The sequence below is a fragment of the Theropithecus gelada genome, chromosome 5, assembly GCF_003255815.1.
Source record: "Theropithecus gelada isolate Dixy chromosome 5, Tgel_1.0, whole genome shotgun sequence".
Classification (NCBI taxonomy): Eukaryota; Metazoa; Chordata; class Mammalia; order Primates; family Cercopithecidae; genus Theropithecus; species Theropithecus gelada.
The window spans coordinates 91,022,299-91,043,531 of NC_037672.1; the positions used below are offsets into that span (position 1 = coordinate 91,022,299).

Below are 21,233 nucleotides of genomic sequence, written 5' to 3' on the forward strand. Positions count from 1 at the left end.
AGGCATCACGCTACCTGACTTCAAACTATACTACAAGGCTACAGTAATCAAAACATCATGGTACTCGTATCAAAACAGAGATATAGACCAATGGAACAGAACCGAGTCCTCAGAAATAATACCACACATCTACAGCCATCTGATCTTTGACAAATCTGAGAGAAACAAGAAATGGGGAAAGGATTCCCTATTTAATAAATGGTGCTGGGAAAATAAGTAGAAAGCTGAAACTGGATCCTTTCCTTACTCTTCATATGAAAATTAATTCAAGATGGATTAGAGACTTAAATGTTAGACCTAATACCATAAAAACCCTAGAAGAAAACCTAGGTAGTACCATTCAGGACATAGGCATGGGCAAAGACTTCATGTCTAAAACACCAAAGGCAATGGCAGCAAAAGCCAAAATTGCCAAATGGGATCTCATTAAACTAAAGAGCTTCTGCACAGCAAAACAAACTACCATCAGAGTGAACAGGCAACCTACAGAATGGGAGAAAATTTTTGCAATCTACTCATCTGACAAAGGGCTAATATCCAGAACCTACAAAGAACTCAAACAAATTTACAAGAAAAAAACAAACAACCCCATCAAAAAGTGGGCAAAGGATATGAACAGACATTTCTCAAAAGAAGACATTCATACAGCCAACAGACACATGCAAAAATGCTCATCATCACTGGCCATCAGAGAAATGCAAATCAAAACCACAATGAGATACCATCTCACACCAGTTGGAATGGCAATCATTAAAAAGTCAGGAAACAACAGGTGCTGGAGAGGATGTGGAGAAATAGGAACGCTTTTACACTGTTGGTGGGATTGTAAACTAGTTCAACCATTATGGAAAACAGTATGGCGATTCCTCAAGGATCTAGAACTAGATGTACCATATGACCCAGCCATCCCATTACTGGGTATATACCCAAAGGATTATAAATCATGCTGCTATAAAGACACATGCACACGTATGTTTATTGCGCCACTACTCACAATAGCAAAGACTTGGAATCAACCCAAATGTCCATCAGTGACAGACTGGATTAAGAAAATGTGGCACATATACACCATGGAATACTATGCAGCCATAAAAAAGGATGAGTTTGTGTCCTTTGTAGGGACATGGATGCAGCTGGAAACCATCATTCTCAGCAAACTATCACAGGAACTGAAAACCAAACACCGCATGTTCTCACTCATAGGTGGGGACTGAACAATGAGATCACTTGGACTCAGGAAGGGGAACATCACACACCGGGGCCTATCATGGGGAGGGGGGAGGGGGGAGGGATTGCATTGGGAGTTATACCTGATGTAAATGACGAGTTGATGGGTGCTGACGAGTTGATGGGTGCAGCACACCAACATGGCACAAATATACATATGTAACAAACCTGCACGTTATGCACATGTACCCTAGAACTTAAAGTATAATAATAATAAATAAATAAATAAATAAATAAATAAGTAAAAAAAAAAAAAAAAAAAAAAAAAAAGAGGGATGTGTCCCACTGCACACATCCCACCAAGGAACATTCAAAGCAATGTGGCAGAGACTTATATGGCAGTCCACTTGTCAGATCCTTTCATCTGCTAGTTAGCATGTCTCACTGTGTCACTAAGGAAACACCATCACCTCTGTTTTAATAAGCGCTATGGACACACGAAAAGGGCAGCATTAACAATACACAAAACCCATTGTACTTGCAGTTACTCTGCCAACACATTTGCGTAAACAATCATAATATTAATCAACACATATGGGAAGGTACAGTCTTGCCAACTAGGACATGGAGTAACAATTTACAAAATTAGAAATGAAAAACTGTCCTATAGGCATATGAAAAGGCATTCCACCTCACTCTAAGCCACAGAGCTCAGTCCTTAGTAGGCTTCTCTTCTCTAGCTAGATGCATTCTCTGTCACCTTCATGGAGTCCCTGAGACAGGTCTGTCTCTATACGATGATAGCTGAAAGTGCATCTCCAGCCTGGCCTGTCCTTCTCAGCCCTCCAGGCCATAACCAACTGCCTACTGGGCATGACTTGACTGTCTTGGGGTATCTCACACTTAACACAAACCTACAACTTTCCTGATGGTTCCCATTCCATTAAAGGGCATCATCTCTTAGCGGGTACTCAGGTCAAAAACCTAGACATCGCCCTTGATTCTTCCTTCTCCTCCACTGACATCTAAACTGTTGTAAGTTCTGTTGGCTCTACTCTAAAATAGTTCCTGAGTTTGTCCTCTTGTCACCATCTCTGCTGTTCCCATTGTCATCTCTCATCTGTGCTATTCCACCTATCATTTCTGCCTCCTGGCTCCCACTCTTGTCCCTGAGAATCTGTTCTTCCAGATCACTATCTGTTTAAAATCCTCCAGTGGCTTCCAATCACAACTGGATAAAATGGAGCCCTCTATGATCAGGTACCCATCCTTGACTTCCTTTCTTACCAGTTGCACTTTGGCCCCCCATGCTCCAGGCACACCAAGATGGATCCTGCCTCAGTCTTCACCCAGACTGTTCCCTCAGCTCTTCCCAAGGCTGATCCTGGCTCCTGCTCACAATGACATCTTCGCAGAGACCTTCCTGATCACCCTGCCTATAGTAGCATCCCCACGGCCAATGCCCACCCAGTTATTCTCCCTCAGTGGTTTCTTTTCTACACAGCACTTATTATGATTGTGAAGTACCTTATTTATTTTTTGTGTGTACATGTTGATTTTCTGTCTTACACTGGAAAGTAAGCTCCATGAGGACAGCATCCAGGCCAGACATGCTTGGTGCTGTGACCTCAGCTCCTAGATTTATAATGGTGAAGAACTGGAAATATCCAGTCATAGAAAAACCATTTGAAAAATTACAGAATGTGCATATCTCCAGCACCTCCTCAACCCACAAGAAGCATCACTGGGGCATATTCACCAAAGGTATGAAAATATCAACTTGCCACTCCAAGTCTATGCAGCCTAGCCTTTCAGGACTATCTTCAGGATTAATTCTCAAGTGTATACTCACCCCCAAGTGTGATACCTTGTGCTTGGACCAAAGTCTGTATAGAAACCCAACTTCTCCCCTAGCCACATGGTTAAGTCATTGTTCCCCATATAGGGCTTAGAAGCGTCACTCTCCAAAATTGTTATGAAATCTGCACCTGTTCAGGAAAAAAAAAAAAAAAGTAGCATACAGTGATGAATCACAGCAAGGCAAAAAACAATTAGCAACATTTTATTCTTGACCCTTAACCTTTTTTCTTTACTGTTAACCCAAAAACAAAGTAATTTTTAATAAGTCACTGGAAGGAAGTGGCTCAAATCTGAGCTCTAAAGGAATTTTTCCATGTTTAGAACGCAATTAAAATGTGAAACACCTCCAGGAACTACCGAGAAGGATAAAAATTTTCAAATGTGCTCAACATCATTCCTGAAATTTCAAATAATCTTAACGCATTTCTCAAATATCCAATTTATGTTCAGAAACAAGAGAACGGTGCACCATAGCATTTTATTCCAGGACAGATAGCTCCATGGTACTGACCCAGAACTAAGTTGATTGGCGTTTCTAGATCTTGACCAGGAGTGCCTTGGAAGCCTGCAATCAGACTAAAAAAGGGCTAAGCGACAAAGAAATGTCTCAGTGGTATTATATACATATAGATACTAAGACATTTCTCAGGAGGTATGCTTATCATTAAGAATAACCAGAACAGGTTATTCCTTTACTTATCCTGCTCCATACACCCGTAGCTGGTCTAAGAACCAAAAACACTCTCACATTTCAAAGATGCTTCACAAAAAAATGAGCACCCTGGAGCATTGAAAAAATCAAATTGACCCTAGGCCTGTTGGAAGCAATTGTGGGCATTTTTCGTAAGGTGGGATGAGAGACTGAGAAAAGAAATAAGACACAGAGACAAAGTATAGAGAAAGAATACTGATCCCAGGGGACCAGTGCTCAGCATATGGAGGACCTGCACAGGCCCCAGTTGCTGAGTTCCCTGAGTATTTATTGATTACTATTCTCACTATCTCAGCAAGGGGAATGTGGCAGGAGAACAGGATGATAGTGGGGAGAAGGTCAGCAGGAAAACATGTGAGCAAAGGAATCTGTGTTACAAATAAGTTCAAGGGGAGGTACTGTGCCCAGATGTGTATGTAGGCCAGATTTATGCTTCTCTCCACCCAAACATCTCAGTGTAGCAAAGAGTAACAGAGCAGCATTGCTGCCAGCATATCTCATCTCCAGCCACAGGGCAGTTTTCTCCTATCTCAGAATAGAACGAATGTATGATCGGGTTTTACACCGAGACATTCTGTTCCCAGGGACATGCAGGAGATGGAGGCCTTCCTCTTATCTCAACTGCAAGAGGCCTTTCTCTTTTACTAATCCTCCTCAGCATTGACCTTTTATGGGTGTTGGGCTGGGGGACAGGCAAATCTTGCCCTTCCCATGAGGCCATATCTCAGGCTGTCTCAGTGGGAGGAAACCTTGGACAATACCCAGGCTTTCTTGGGCAGAGGCCCCTGTGACTTTCCACAGTGCATTGTGCCCCTGGCTAATCGAGAATGGAGAATAGCGATGACTTTTACCAAGCATACTGCCTGTAAACATATTGTTAACAAGGCATATCCTGCACAGCCCTAGATCCCTTAAATCTTGATTCCATACATCACATGTTTCTGCGAGCACAGGATTGGGGCTAAAGTTACAGATTAACAGCATCTCAAGGCAAAATAATTTTCTTAGTATAAATCAAAATGGAATTTCTTATGTCTTCCTTTTCTACATAGACACAGTAACAGTCTGATCTCTCTTTCTTTTCCCTGCAACCCATTCTGCCTTTTGATCCAACAGTTTTCTGGTCCCTAGCAGTGGGTCCCTAGGTGACAGAAGCTACTAGCAGGGACATCCCTAAGGACAACACAACACGAATCCCCTGCAGATACTCAGTATGAGGAATTGCTCAGAATCACCTGAATTAATTGCTCTCAAACAAAGACAGATGTGGTTACAGAAGCTCAGTCCCCCTGCAGCTGCCTGCCAAAGTAGAGCATTTTTGAGGTGAGTTTATGACCATCTGCTGGTCATAAATTTAATTTAATACCTGTGTTAAGTTATGGCTTATGACCCTGCTGAAAATAAAAGTAACAATAATAGTTTCTCAAAACCTGGAACTAATTCCAGAAAGACTTACCTGTTTCATTGAGAAGGTGAGCTGATCTTTCTAGACTAGACCACCCTTCATTGTCATATCCAAACCTGAAAGGCCAGATAGCAGTAGAGACCTCTTTGGCTGGTGCCTGAGGAATTGTTTTAATGATAATTTAGGACGACTGTGAACAATGGCAGTTTCAGTGACCCACTTTTCTCCACTTCTCTCTACCAAAATTCTTATTTCAGCAAAGGAATTTCCTTAGACATTTTCCCACATTTAATCCATGAAAAGAAGGAGATATTTGCTATACAGCATTCTCAAATTAGTCTTCTGTAAATTTCTAGCTTAAGCTTGGAAGTTAGGAGGGATGTTGGAAAAGTGAGTATTTGTAATAAGCACTGCTTATAATAATAAAAAGTTAGAAAGAGCCTGGCTGTCCATAAGCAGGAAAATGAATAAACAAATGGTGCTACATATGTGGAATGGAACACTACACAACCCTAATAAGTGAATTAGGGCTACATAGGTCCACAAGGAGGAATCTCAGAAAGATTATTTTAAATTAAAAAAAAAAGTACGTTGCAAAATACATACATCAGATGTCATTTAGAAAAAAAGCAGTATTGTCTAGGGATCTGTCATATATGGTAACAATAGAAAGGAACGCATGAAAGTGCTAAAAAAAAATCACAATACTCAGGATAGTGTTTACTCTTGCATGGGAAATGAATCACACAGAGGGATACAGAGGGGCCTTCAACATATTGAAGAAGTGGTCAGCTTATTCTAACCTACTTATGAATGATGTTACACCCCTGCTGTACTGGAAAGCTCAAGGTCCAGGAGCACAGCCCCTTTTATGAGGTCCTCAGGTCATGTGTAAGCCAGAGAATGCACTGCCCTAAGTATCCATCTCAAATGATTACCTACTAAGGTAGTAGGGGACTCGGGGAGGGAGGTGGCAATGGCTAATGGGTCAAAAAAAATCAAAAGAATAAGACCTACTATTTGATAGAACAATAAGGTGACTATAGTCAATGATAATTTAATTGTATATTTTAAAATAAAGAATGTAACTGAATTGTTTGTAACCCAAAGGACAAATGCTTAAGGGAATGGATATCCCATTCTCCACAATGCCTTATTTTACAATGCATGCCTTTATCAAAACATCCCATGTACCCTAAAAATGTACACTCCTACTATGCAATAACAAAAAAAAATTAAATAATTTTTAGAATGGTAAAAACAGAAAAAAAATCAAATTAATACCTAGTAAAGAAAGCAGAACCATCAATAGAGATTTCAAGAGGCATATTATATTTATCATGCTATCCTTTTTCTTGCAACTATTCATCTGTAATTAATTCTAGATATCATCACTTCAAAACATGTTATTCCTTTATTCTTCCCAGGAAATGCCACTCCCTTCATCCAGCTGCTCAAACCAAAAACATAGAAGTCTCCTTGATTCCTTCCTTCTCCTCACCCAACATCTACCCTCTCTGCCAATCCTATCAATTCTACTTTCAAAATATGTTCTAAGTCTATCCACTTATCTCCAACTTTATTTCCATTACGCCAGCAAAGATCACCATCATCTCTCTACTAGACAGCTGAAGAAGCCTCAGAACTTATCTCCTTGCATCCGTTCTTATCTCCCTATAATCCATTTTTCAAAGAGCAGCCAAATTGACATATATCATTTTTCTTCACTCTCCTGCTTGAGACACTACCGTGGCTTCCATCGCAAGTAAAATAAAATCATCATGAGAATGTAAATTAGTACAATCACAATGGAAAACAGTTTAGAGATTCCTTAAAGAACTAAAAGGAGAACTACCATTTGATCCAGCAATCCCACTACTGGGGATCTACCCAAAAGGAAAGAAGTCATTATGTTAAAAAGACTTGGACACACATGTTTACAGCAGCACAATTCACAATTGCAAAGATATGGAACCAACTTAAGCACCCATCCACCAATGACTGGATAAAGAAAATGTAATATATATATACACACACACACATATACATACGTATACACACACACACACACACACACACCATGGAATACTACTCAGCCGTGAAAAGGAACAAAATAATATCTTTTGCAGCAACTTGGATGGGGCTGAATGCCGTTATTCTGAGTGAGGTAACTCGGGAATTAAAAACCAAATATTGTGTGTTCTTACCTATAAGTGGGAACTAAGTCATGACGATGCAAAGGCATGAGTTATACAATGAACTTGGGGGACTTGGAGGGATGGGTTGGACAGGGTAAGGGATAAAAGACTACATCTTGGGGATGGCAGGAAAATGGCAAATCGGAGGCAAAACTAACTTGCAGCTCCCACTTCAACAGAGAGAGCAGTGCATGGAGACCCACATCATGAACTTCTGCTCCAAGAACTACCACAGGAACATGCCAGGAAAGCCAAGGGAATCCACAGACCCTTTGAAGGAAGTGGATTGCTGCTGCAGGGTCCATGGGACAGCCAAGGAACAATCAGTCGGCTTGCTTTCTCAGCTGGGAGGCTTTTAGCCTGGGGCAAGTTCCTAGCCCTACTCACCAGCTGCCTGGACATAAATTCAGTGCTGTTGTGGGGGCACGGTTAGAGTGAGACCAGCCTTTTGCGCTATGGATTGCATGGGAGCTGGGTGAGGCCTGTGGCTGCCAGCTTTTCCCCACTTCCCTGGCAACCTATGTGACACAGCAGAGGCGGCAATGATTCCCCTGGAAATATAACTCCATTGGCCTAGGATCCACACACCCATCTCCCACAGCAGCTACAGCCAGCCCGGCCCAACAAGAGTCTGAGCTCAGAGGCACCTAACCCTGTCCCCACCTGATGGTCTTTCTCTACTGGCCCTTGTAGCTGAAGAAAAAGGACATATTTTTGTAGGAGTTCCATGGCCCCACCCACCACCTGATCCTGCCTATATACTACCACAGCTGATGTGCTCTTGAAAGTGCCACCCCCTGGCTGGAGGCCAGCTAACACAAAACTAGCACACTTAACAAAAATACAATCAAGGACCCTCACAGAGTATGCTTCACTCCCCTGCTACCTCCACTGGAACAAGTACTGGTATCCATTACCAAGAGATCTGAAGACAGATCACATCACAGGACTCTTTGCAGATACTCCCAAGTACCAGCCCAGAACCCAGTAGCTCTGCTGGGTAGCTAGATCCAGAAGAGAAATAATCACTACAGTTCAGCTCTCAGAAAGCCCCATCCCTGGGGGAAAGGGAAGAGCACCACATCAAGGGAGCACCCTGTGGGACAAAAGAATCTGAACAGCAGCCTTGAGTCCCAGATCTTCCCTCTGACATAGTCTACACAAATGAGAAGGAATCAGAAAGACAATTCTATTAACATGGCAAAACAAGGTTCTTTAACAGCCCCAAAAGATCACACTAGCTCAACAGCAATGGATCCAAACCAAGATGAAATCACTGAATTGCCAGAAAAAGAATTCAGACAGTTGACTCTTAAGCCAATCAAGGAGGCACCAGAAAAAGGTAAAGTCCAACTTAAAGAAATAAAAAAAAAAAAATGATGCAAGACATGAATGGAAAAATTTCTGGTGAAATAGGTAGGATAAATAAAAAACAATCACAACTTCTGGAAATGAAGGACACGCTTAGAGAAGTGCAAAATGCAGTGGAAAATCTCACCAATAGAATTGAACAAATAGAAGAAAGAACTTCAAAGGTTGAAGACAAGGCTTTCAAGTTAACCCAATCTGACAAAGACAAAGGAAAAACAATTTTAAAAATAAACAAAGCCTCCAAGAAGTTTTGGATTATGTTAAATGAACAAACCTATGAATAATTAGTGTTCCCAAGGAAGAAGATAAATCTAAAAGTTTGGAAACATATTTGAGGGAATAATTGAGGAGAACTTCCCTAGCCTTGCTGGAGATCTAGACATCCAAATACAAGAAGCTCAAAAAACACTTGGGAAATATGTTGCAAAAAGATCACCACCTAGGCACATAGTCATCAGGTTATCTGAAGTCAAGACAAAGAAAAGAATCTTAAAAGGTATGAGGCAAAAACATCAGGTAACCTATAAAGGAAAACCGATCAGATTAACAGCAGATTTCTCAGCAAAAAACCTACAAGCTAGAATAGATTAGGGTCCTATCTTTAGCCCCCTTAAACCAAAAAATTATCAGCCAAGAATTTTGTAGCCAGCAAGACTAAGTTTTCATAAATGAAGGAAAGATACAGTCTTTTACAGCGAAACAAATGCTAAGAGAATTTGCCACTACCAAGCCAGCACTACAAGAACTGCTAAAAGGAGCTCTAAATCTTGAAACAAATCCTTGAAATACACCAAAACAGAATCTCCAGAAAGCATAAATCTCAAGAACCTAATAAACAACAACACAATGAAAGAAAACCCAAGGTATTCAGGCAACAAACAGCACAATGAATAGAATAGTACCTCATGTCTCAATACTAACATTAAATGTAAATGCCCTAAATGCTCCATTTACAAGATTTAGAATGGCAGAATGGGTAAGAATTTACCAGCCAAGTACCTGCTGTCTTCAAAAGACTCACCTGACACCTAAGGACTCACATAAACTTAAGGTAAAGGGGTGGAAAAGATATTCCATGCAAATGGACACCAAAAGTGAGCAGGAGTTGCTATTTTTATATCAGACAAAACAAACTTTAAAACAACAGCAGTTAAAAAAGACAAAGAAGGACATTATATAATGATAAAAGGACTAGTCCAACAGGAAAATATCATAACCCTAAATATATATGCACCTAACACTGGCATTCCCCAATTTATAAAACAATTACTACTAGACCTAAGAAATGAGATAGCAACACAATAACAGTGGGGACTTCAGTACTGCACTGACAGCACTAGAGAGGTCATCAAGAGAGAAAGTCAACAAATAAACACTTAAACAATACCCTGGAACAAATGGACTTAACAGATATTTACAGAACATTCTACCCAACAACTGCAGAATACACATTCTATTCATCAGCACATGCAACATTCTCCAAGATAGACCATATGATAGGCCACAAAACAATTTTCAACAAATTTAAGAAAATGAAATTATACCAAGAACTCTCTCTCAGACCACAATGGAATAAAATTAGAAATCAGCCAGACACAGTGGCTCATGCCTGTAATCCCAGCACTTTTAGAGGCTGAGGCAGGTGGATCACCTGAGGTCAGGAGTTCAAGACCAGCCTGACCAACATGGGGTGAAACCCTGTCTCTACTAAAAATACAAAATTTAACTGAATGTGGTGGTGCATGCCTGTAATCCCAGGTACTTGGGAGGGTGAGACAGGAGGATCAATTGAATCTGGGACGCAGAGGTTGCAGTGAGCTGAGATTGTGCCATTGCACTCCAGCCTGGGTGACAAGAGCAAAACTCCATCTCAAAAAGTAAAAAATAAAAATTGGAAATCAACTTCAAAAGGAACCTTCGAAACCATGCAAATATATAGAAATTAAATAACCTGCTCTTGAATGATCATTGTGTCCACAATTAAATCAAGATGGAAATTTAAAAAATTCTTTGAACTGAATGATAATAGTGAAACAACCTATCAAAACCTCTGCAATGCAGCAAAGGCAGTACTAAGAAAGTTCATAGCCTTAAATGCCTATATCAAAAAGTTTGAAACAGCACAAATAAAGAACCTAAGATCACACCTCAAGGAACTAGAGAAAAAAGAACAAACCAAACCCAAGCCCAGCAGAAGAAAAGAAATAACAAAAATCAGAGCCGAATTAAATGAGATTGAAAAAACAAATGAACAAAAATACAAAAGATAAATGAAACAAAAAGCTGACTATTTGAAAAGATAAATAAAATTGATAGACTATTAGTGAGATAACCCAAGTAAAGAATAAGTTCAATTAGAAATAAAACAGAAGATACGACAACAAATACCACAGAAATACAAAAGATCATTCAATGCTACCATGAACATGTCTACGTACATAAACTAGAAAATCTAGAGGAGATGGATAAATTTCTGGAAATGCACAACCCTCCTAGATTAAACCAGGAAGAAATAGAAACTCTGAACAGACCAATGAAAAGTAGCAAGATTGAAATGGCAATTTAAAAGTTGCTAACAAAAAAAAAGTCCAGGACCAGACAGATTCACAGCCGAATTCCATCAGACATTCAAAGAAGAATTGGTACCAATCCTGCTGACGCTATTCCAAAAGATAGAGAAAGAGGGGATCCTTTCTAAATCATTCTATGAAGCCAGTATCACTCTAATACCAAAACTAGCAAAGGAGATAACAAAAAAAGAAAACTACAGCCCAATATATCTGATGAATATAGTTGCAAAAATCCTCAACAAAATAGTAGCAAACTGAATCCACCAGAATATCAAAAAGATAATCCACCATGATCAAGTGGGTTTCATATCAGGGATGCAGGGATGGTTTAACATCTGTAAGTCAATAAATGTGATACACCACATAAATGGAATTTAAAACAAAAATCACATGATCATCTCAATAGACACAGAAAAAGCAGTTGACAAAATCCAGCGTCCCTTTATGATTAAAACCCTCAGCAAAATCGGCATAGAAAGGTCACACCTTAAAGTAATAAAAGCCATTTATTACAAAACCCACAGCCAACATTATACTGAATAGGGAAAAGTTGAAAGCATTCCCCTGTGACCTGGAACAAGACAAGGATGTCCACTTTCACTACTTCTATTCAACATAGTACTGAAAGTTCTAGCCAGCACAACCAACAAGAGAAGGAAATAAAGGGTATCAAATTGATAAAGAGGAAGTCAAACTGTCACTGTTTGTGGATGACATAATGGTATATCTGGAAAACCCCAAAGACTCCACCAAAAAGCTCCTAGAACTGGTAAATGAATTCAGCAAAGTTTCAAGATACAAAATTAGTGTACACAAATTAGTAGCCCTTCTATACACCAACAGTGACCAAAGTGATAATCAAATCAAGAATCCAACCCCTTTCACAATAGCTGAAAAAATAAATAAAATAAAATGTTTAGGAATATACTTAACCAAGGAGGTGAAAGACCTCTACAAGGAAAATTATGAAACACTCCTGAAAGAAATGATAGATGACACAAACAAATGCGAACACATCCATGCTCATGGATGGGTAGAATCAATATTGTGAAAATAACCATACTGCCAAAAGCAATCTACAAATTCAATGCAATTCTCACTAAAATACCACCATCATTCTTCACAGAACTGGAAAAAAACCTAAAATTCATATGGAACCAAAAAAGAGTCTGCATAGCCAAAGCAAGACTAAGTAAAAATAATAAATTAGAGGCCTTACATTACCCAACTTCAAAATATACTATAAGGCCCTAGTCACCAAAACAGCATGGCACTGGTATAAAAACAGGCATATAGACCAATGGAACAGAATAGAGAACCCAGAAATAAAGCCAAATGATTACAGTCCACTGATCTTCAACAAAGCAAACAAAAACATGAAGTGGAAAAGGACATTCTATTCAACAAATGGTACTAGGATAATTGGCAAGCCACAGGTAGAAGAATAAAACTGGATCCCCATCTCTCACTTTTTACAAAAATCAACTCAAGATGGATCAAAGACTTAGATCTAACACCTGAAACCATAAAAATTCTAGAATACAACATTGGAAAAGCTCTTTTAAAATTGGCTTAGGCAGAGACTTCATGACCAAGAACCCAAAAACAAATGCAACAAAAACAAAGATAAACAGATGGAGCTTAATTAAACTAAAAAACTTCTGCACAGCAAAAGAAATAATCGGCAGACTAAACAGACAACTCACAAGATAGGGGGAAATCTTTGCTATCTATACATCTGAAAAAGGACTAATACCCGGAATCTACAAGGAACTCAAACAAATCAGCAAGAAAAAAAAATCCCATCAAAAAGTGGGCTAAGAACATGAAAAGACAATTCTCAAAAGAAGATATACAAATGGCCAAAAAACATATGGAAAAATGCTCAACATCACTAATGTTCAGGGAAATGCAAATCAAAACCACAATGTGATACCACCTTACTCCTGCAAGAATGGCCATAATCAAAAAATCAAAAACTAATAAATGTTGACATGGATGTAGTGAAAAAGGAACACTTTTACACTGTTTGTGGGAAGGTAAACTTGTACAACCACTATGGAAAATAGTGTGGAGATTCCTTAAAGAACTAAAAATAGATCTACAATTTGATCCAGCAATCACACTCCTGGGTATCTACCCAGAGGAAAAGAAGTCATTATATGAAAAAGATACTTGCATATACATGTTTACAGCAGCACAATTTGAAATTGCAAAAATATAGAACCAGCCCAAATGCCCATCAATCAACAAGTGGATAAAGAAAATATGATTACATAGATAGATAGATAGATAGATAGATAGATAGATAGATAGATAGATAATGTGTGTGTGCATGTGTGTGTGTGTGTGTGTGTGTGTGTGTGTGTGTGTGATGGAATACTATTCAGGCATAAAAATGAATAAAATAATGGCATTTGCAACAACCTGGATGGAATTGGAGACCATTATTCTAAGTGAAGTGTCTCAGGAATGGAAAACCAAACATTATATGTTCTTGCACATAAGTGGGAGCTAAGCTATGAGGATGCAAAGCCATAAGAATGATACAATGAACTTTGGAGACTCAGGGGAAAGGGTGGGAGGGAGTGAGGAATAAAAGACTACAGATTGGTTACAATTACACTGCTCGGGTGATGGATGCACCAAAATCTCAGAAATCACCACTAAATAACCTATTCACATAACCAAACACCACCCGTTCCCCCAAAAACCTATTGAAAAAAATGTAATAACAAAAAAAGACTACATATTTGGTACAGTGTACACTGCTTGGGTGATGGGTGCACTAAAATCTCAGAAATCACCTCTAAAGAACTTATCCACATAACCAAAAACCACTTGCCCAAAAACTATTGACAATGGCCAGGGACGGTGGCTCATGCCTGTAATCCCAGCACTTTGGGAGGCGAAGGCAGGCCGATAACTTGAGGTCAGGAGTTTGAGACCAGCCTGCCCATCACAGTGAAATTCCATCTCTGCTAAAAGTACAAAAATTAGCTGGGCATGGTGGTGTGCACCTGTAATCCCAGCTGCTCCGGAGGCTGAGGCAAGAGAATCGCTTGAAGCCAGAGGCAGAGGTTGCAGGGAACCAAGATCATGCCACTGCACCCCAGCCTGGGTGACAGAGTGAGACTCCAGCTAAAAAATAAAAAAATTAAAAAAAAAACTATTGACATTAAAAATAATACTAATAATAAAATGAAAATAAGAAAAAAATAACAGCAACACTTCTGTGTTCTACAAGGCCCTGGTATGGCCCTCCCCAGCCTCTCCACATCATCTATTACTCTTCACCAAGCTTCAGCCAAGCCAGTCACCCTGATGTCCCTCAAACACACCAAGTGTGGTTCTCCCTCAGTCCTCTATATGTGTTCCTTCTGCCAACATCCCAGCCCTCACAACTGTTTTCTCAGTTTGCAAATTTCATCTCAAATGTCACCTCTCCTCAGACAGCTTTCTCTAATCCCCCATACCCAGTTACCTTTCATTCTACAATCCTGTTTCCTTCATGGCAGCTTGATCTAAAATGAGATCGTTTCTTTATTTGTTCTCTGAATACTATCATTCTCTCCTACTAGAATGCAAACTCTGGCAGGGCATATTCTTGTCCAACTTGTTTATATCTGTATCCCTGGCACCAGGTAATAAAGAAACATTCAGTAATCACTAGCCAACTGAATGAATGAGCAAATGAGCAAAAGAACAGGTATCAAATCCAATTCAAATAACTCCTTCCAAAAGAATTCCTGGATGACATTAGGTATCCTTTTCTGATGGACATTATGTTGCAATAATAATGACCAACAATTAAAGGAACATGTAGTGATCATCTACTGTTATCTACTTATTAAGAAATAGTTACTTAATTCTGAATACCTACCAAACACTCTGTAAGTTACTGAACGTACAAAGATCAAGAAGAGAAACATGGTCTATGTTCTCAGTGTAGCTTTTTATTCAAAATGAAAAATGTTCCTGGTAGTACAGACTGCTAAAATTCAAAGTCAACCCTCAACAATTTCTATTTTAACCAAAACTGTACCTCTGACTGCATTATGAAATACACTAGACTTTTTATCAGATCAGATAGAAAGCACAACATTCAATTGCTTATTCTCATTTCTGCCAACTGTTCTAAAAGAGAAAAGGATATTAAAACATTTAAAACTGCAGATAGCAAGAGAGGAAAGAAAGAGACAAGAAAAGTTTTACTACCTGTCAAGGCATAAGCTACCCATAGTATTATCTGTAAGAGTTTTCCTAAAGAATCTCACATTGCTATCTTCAGCAATATCTACCAAGAAGTACAGAAAGTCCAATGCAAAATAGTTTCTTATCTCATAGTGACATGGTTTGGATCTGTGTCCCTACCAAATCTCAAGTTGAATTGTAATCTCTGGGGCCTGGAGGTGACCAGATCATGGGGGTGGAATTCTCATGAATGGTTTAGCACCATACCCTCGGTACTGTTCTCCAATAAATAAATAAATGATAAAACACCCCCCTTTTGTGTTGTTGTAATAGTGAAAGAGTGAGTTCTCATCAGATCTGATAGTTTTAAAGTGTGTAGCACCTGCCAGGCGTGGTGGCTTACACCTGTAATCCCAGCACTTTGGGAGGTGGGCAGATCACAAGGTCAGGAAATCAAGACCATCCTGGCCAACATGGTGAAACCCATCTCTACTAAAATACAAAAAAAAAAAAAAAAAAATTAGCCGGGTGCCGTGGCACACTGCCTGTAGTCCCAGCTACTTGGGAGGATGAGGCAAGGGAATCGCTTGAACCTGGGAGGCAGAGGTTGCAGTGAGCCAAGATCGCACCACTGCACTCCAGCCTGGCAGCAGAGTGAGACTCCATCAAAAAAAACCAAACAAACAAACAAAAAAAAACAAAAAAAAAGTGTGTAGCACCTACCCCCTCTCTCTCTCTTGTTCCTGCTCCACCATGTAAGATAATTAGCTCCCTGTATGCCTTTCACCATGATTGCAAGTTTCCTGAGGCCTCCCCAGAAGCTGAGCAGATGCCTCCATGCTTCCTGTACAGTCTGTAGAACCATGGGATAGTTAAAATTCTTCTTTATAAATTACCCAGTCTCAAGTATTTCTTTATGGCAGTGCAAGAACAAACTAATACACATAGTTTAGATATGTTAAATCATGAATGGCAGAAATAACTCCATGAAACAAAATCATCAACAATCTGTCCCTAGTATACGGGCCTATCCTATTCCAAGAACCCAACTTCATAAAATAATCCCACTATCTTATCAGTCTGGCACATAAGAGTTTAGAAGATAGAGTCCAGGGCTCTGAAGTCATCAGATCCAGGTTCAATCAGAATGGTAACGTGTACAAATATATGCACATATATATACCATATAAAATTCTATTTCAAGGTTTTTAATTACTTACCACTTTGCCCAACTTTCTCTCATAGGCTTTATGCCGAAGTCCTAACCCCAACAATCCCACACCAACAAGCAGCCACAGAACTAAACAGAAAAAAGAAATGATTATTTTTAAATGAATAAAATAAAATAAAATAAATTTGCTGACACTGACCTTCAGTGCCTCATCTCCAGTGCTGTGGTGCCCTCCAAGAAGTTCTTCATGATGGGGGAACTGGAAGATGAATGGGCGGAAGAAGAGTCTTGGGTAGCTCACTGGCACTGAATGTGACCAAGGTGCCAGTTGACACCGAGGTGGTTTGCTCTCCCCTCCACTGCCTATATCAACTTCACCCAGCAGAAGCTAGATCCCAAGATTGCTGTGCCTGTGCAGAACTGCTACAAAGTGACTAATGGGGCCTTTACTGGGGAGATCAGCCCTGGCAAAATCAAAGACTGCAGAGCCAGATGGGTGGTCCTGGGGCACTCAGAGAGAAGGCATGTCTTTGGGGAGTCAGATGAACAGATTGGGCAGAAAGTGGCCCATGCTCTGGCAGAGTTACTTGGAGTAATCACCTGCATTGGGAAGAAGCTAGATGCAAGGGAAGCTGGCATCACCAAGAAGGTTGTTTTCGAGCAGACAAAGGTCATCGCAGATAAGGTGAAGGACTGGAGCAAGGTCATCCTGGCTTATGAGCCTGTGTGGGACATTGGTACTGGCAAAACTGCAACACCCCAAAAGGCCCAGGAAGTACAAAAGAAGCTCCAAGGATGTCTTAAATCCAATATTTCTGATGTGGTTCAGAGCACCCGTATCACTTATGGAGGCTCTGTGACCAGGGTAACTTGCAAGGAGCTGGCCAGCCAGCCTGACGTGGATGGCTTCCTCCTGGGTGGTGCTTCCCTCAAGCCTGAATTCGTGGATATCAATGCCAAACAATGAGCCCCACCCATTTTCCATACCCTTCCTGCCAAATCAGGGACTAAGCAGCCCAGAAGCCGAGTCATTGCCCCTCCCCTGCACAAGCTTCTGATGGTGTCATCTACCCTCTTTTGTGGCCTCATCCAAACTATACCTTCCTTTACTGTTTATATCTTCACCCTGTAATGGTTGGGACCAGGACAATCCCTTCTCCACTTACTATAATGGTTGGAACTAAATGTCACCAAGGTGGCTTCTCCTTAGCTGAGAGGTGGAAGGGGTGGAATTTGCTCCTGGGTCCCCTAGGCCCTAGTGAGGTCAGGAGATAAAACATCCTCTCCTTTCTTACACTGTGAGGCTAAGATCCTCCCCTCAGAAGCCAGGAATGCTGCCCTATTCCATGGTGCCCACTCCTGTGTGGGCTCTGTATGTGAACCACTCACATGGGAGGGAATAAACACATGGCACTAGGAAAAAATAAAAATACCTAAATCTGTTTTAAAATAACAAGGTTTATAAAATCATTGAATTTATTGGCCAATGATTTTGTGCAAAGGGAAAATGTGTAGTTCTTGGGTTAAATTTCATGTGTGACATGTATACATCGACAACTCTTTAAACTCAGGTTTCAAGAATTTTCCCTAAAAATGTTCCAAGGACTATGAGCTTAAAGTAAAAATAAGTCATAAAACATACAAGAAAACAAGTTTCCATGAGCAGGAAACAAAGGAAAAAAACACTCTGCAGAATCAAGCCCACAAAGACAGATGTTGGAACTTTCTGAATCAGAATATAAAACAAGTATGCTTATTATATTTACAAAAATAAAGGAGGGTATTCAAAAGTATGACTAGGGAACATGAGACTAAAATAAACAATCAGAAAATTTTTAAAAGAAATCAAATAGAGTTCTAGAAATAAAAAGATAATTATAATAATTGAAATTAGAAATTCAAAGACAATTGAATTAGACAAGCTGAATAGAGAATTAGTTCAAGGGGCAGCCCAAAACATAGAGGTAAAAAATATGAAAGGGGGGCGCGCCCAAGATGGCCAAATAGTAACAGCTCCTGCCTCCAGCTCCCAGTGTGAGCAACACAGAAGACGGGTGATTTCTGCATTTTCAACTGAGGTACCAGGTTCATCTCACTGGGGCATGTCAGACAGTTGGTGCTGGTCCGCAGATGCAGCCCGACCAGTGAGAGCTGAAGCAGGGTGAGGCATCACCTCATCTGGGAAGTGCAAGGGGGAAGTGAATTCCTTTTCCTAGCCAAAGGAAATTGAGACACACAACACCTGGAAAATCGGGTAACTCCGACCCTAATACTGTGCTTTACCAAGGGTCTTAGCAAATGGCACATCAGGAGATTACATCCCACACCTGGCCCAGAGGGTCCCACCTCACAGAGCCTCCCTCATTGCTAGCACAGCAGTCTGAGATCTAACTGCAAGACGGCAGTGAGACTGGGGGAGGGGCACCCACTATTGCTGAGGCTTAAGTAGGTAAACAAAGCCGCCAGGAAGCTCCAATTGGGTGGCGCACACCACAGCTCAAGGAGGCCAGCCCACCTCTGTAGACTCCTCCTCTGAGGACAGGGCATAGCTAAACAAAAAGCAGCAGAAACCTTAGCAGAGGTAAATGCCCCTGTCTGACAGCTTTGAAGAAAGCAGTGGATCTCCCAGCACAGAGGTTGAGATCTGAGAACAGACAGACTGCCTGCTCAAGGGGGTCCCTGAACCCTGAGTAGCCTAACTGGGAGACATCCCCCACTAGGTGCAGATTGACACCTCACACCTCACACGGTGGGGTTCACCCCTGAGACGAAGCTTCCCGAGCAAAAATCAGACAGCAACACTCACTGTTCAGCAATATTCTATTTTCTGCAGCCTCCACTGCTGATACCCAGGCAAACAGGGTCTGGACTGGACCTCAAGTGAACTCCAACAGACATACAGCTGAGGGTCCTGACTGTTAGAAGGAAAACTAACAAACAGAAAGGACACCCACACCAAAATCCCATCAGTACGTCACCATGATCAAAGACCAAAGGCAGATAAAACCACAAAGATGGGGAAAAAGCAGTGCAGAAAAGCTGGAAATTCAAAAAATCAAAGCACATCTCCCCCTCCAAAGGAACACAGCTCATCACCAGCAACGGAACAAAGCTGGATGGAGAATGACTTTGACGAGTTGAGAGAAGAAGGCTTCACTCAATCAAACTTCTCAGAGCTAAAGGAGGAATGATGTAACCAGATGTAACCAGAAACTAAGAACCTTGAAAAAGGAATGGATGAATGGATAACTAGAATAATCAATGCAGAGAAGACCTTAAAAGAACTGATAGAGGTGAAAACCATAACATGAGAACTACGTGACAAATGCACAAACTTCACTAACCGACTCGATCAACTGGAAGAAAGAGTATTGGTGGTTGAAGACCAAATGAATGAAATGAAGCGAGAGGAGAAGTGTAGAGAAAAAAGAGTAAAAAGAAATGAACAAATTCTCCAAGAAATATGGGATTATGTGAAAAGACCAAATCTACGTGTGATTGGTATGCCTGAAAGTGACAGGGAAAATGGAACCAAGTTGGAAAACACTCTGCAGGATATCATCCAGGAGAACTTCCCCAACCTAGTAAGGCAGGCCAACATTCAAATTCAAGAAATACAGAGAATGCCACAAAGATACTCCTTGACAAGAGCAACTCCAAGACACATAATTGTCACATTCACCAAAGTTGAAATGAAGGAAAAAATGTTAAGGGCAGCCAGAGAGAAAGGTCAGGTTACACACAAAGGGAAGCCCATCAGACTAACAGCAGATCTCATGGCAGAAACTCTCCAAGCCAGAAGAGAGTGGGGGCCTATATTCAACATTCTTAAAGGAAAGAATTTTCACCCCAGAATTTCATATCCAGCCAAACTAAGTTTCACAAGTGAAGGAGAAATAAAATGCTTTACAGACAAGCAAATGCTTAGAGTTTTTGTCACCACCAGGCCTGCCCTACAAGAGATCCTGAAGGAAGCACTAAACATGGAAAGGAACAACAGGTACCAGCCATTGCAAACACATGTCGAAATGTAAAGTCCATTAAAGCTAGGAAGAAACTGCATCAACTAGTGAGCAAAATAACCAGCTAATATCATAACGACAGGATCAAGTTCACACATAACAATATTAACCTTAAATGTAAATGGACTAAATGCTCCAATTAAAAGACACAGCCTGACAAATTAGAGAGTCAAGACCCATCAGTTTGCTGTTTTCAGGAGACCCATCTCACATGCTGAGACACACATAGGCTCAAAACAAAGGGATGGAGGAAGATATACCAAGCAAATGGAAAAAAAAAAGCAGGGGTTGCAATACTAGTCTCTGATAAAATAGACTTTCAACCATCAAGATCAAAAGAGACAAAGAAGGCCATTACATAATGGTAAAGGGATCAATTCAACAGGAAGAGCTAACTATCCTAAATATATATGCACCCAATACAGGAGCACCCAGATTCATAAAACAAGTCCTTAGAGACTTACAAAGAGACTTAGACTCCCCTACAATAATAAGGGGAGACTTTAACACCCCACTGTCAACATTAGACAGATCAACGAGACAGAAAGTTAACAAGGATATCC

The 21,233-nt window shown here is 40.4% G+C and overlaps 1 protein-coding gene and 1 pseudogene across 2 annotated transcripts in view; one reads left to right on the plus strand and one right to left on the minus strand.

The window, feature by feature from the left end:
• Positions 1-21,233, minus strand: part of CWH43 (cell wall biogenesis 43 C-terminal homolog) — a 97,822-nt gene that overhangs the window by 45,179 nt on the left and 31,410 nt on the right. For both annotated transcript variants that reach the window (XM_025385890.1, XM_025385891.1), the window contains exons 9-11: positions 16,698-16,777; positions 5,196-5,301; positions 3,020-3,155 (exon numbers count right to left, since the gene is read on the minus strand). In XM_025385890.1, the coding sequence (XP_025241675.1) occupies positions 3,020-3,155; positions 5,196-5,301; positions 16,698-16,777 (322 nt within the window). The remainder of the gene's footprint in view (positions 1-3,019; positions 3,156-5,195; positions 5,302-16,697; positions 16,778-21,233) is intronic.
• LOC112625164 lies at positions 16,833-17,615 on the plus strand (annotated as a pseudogene).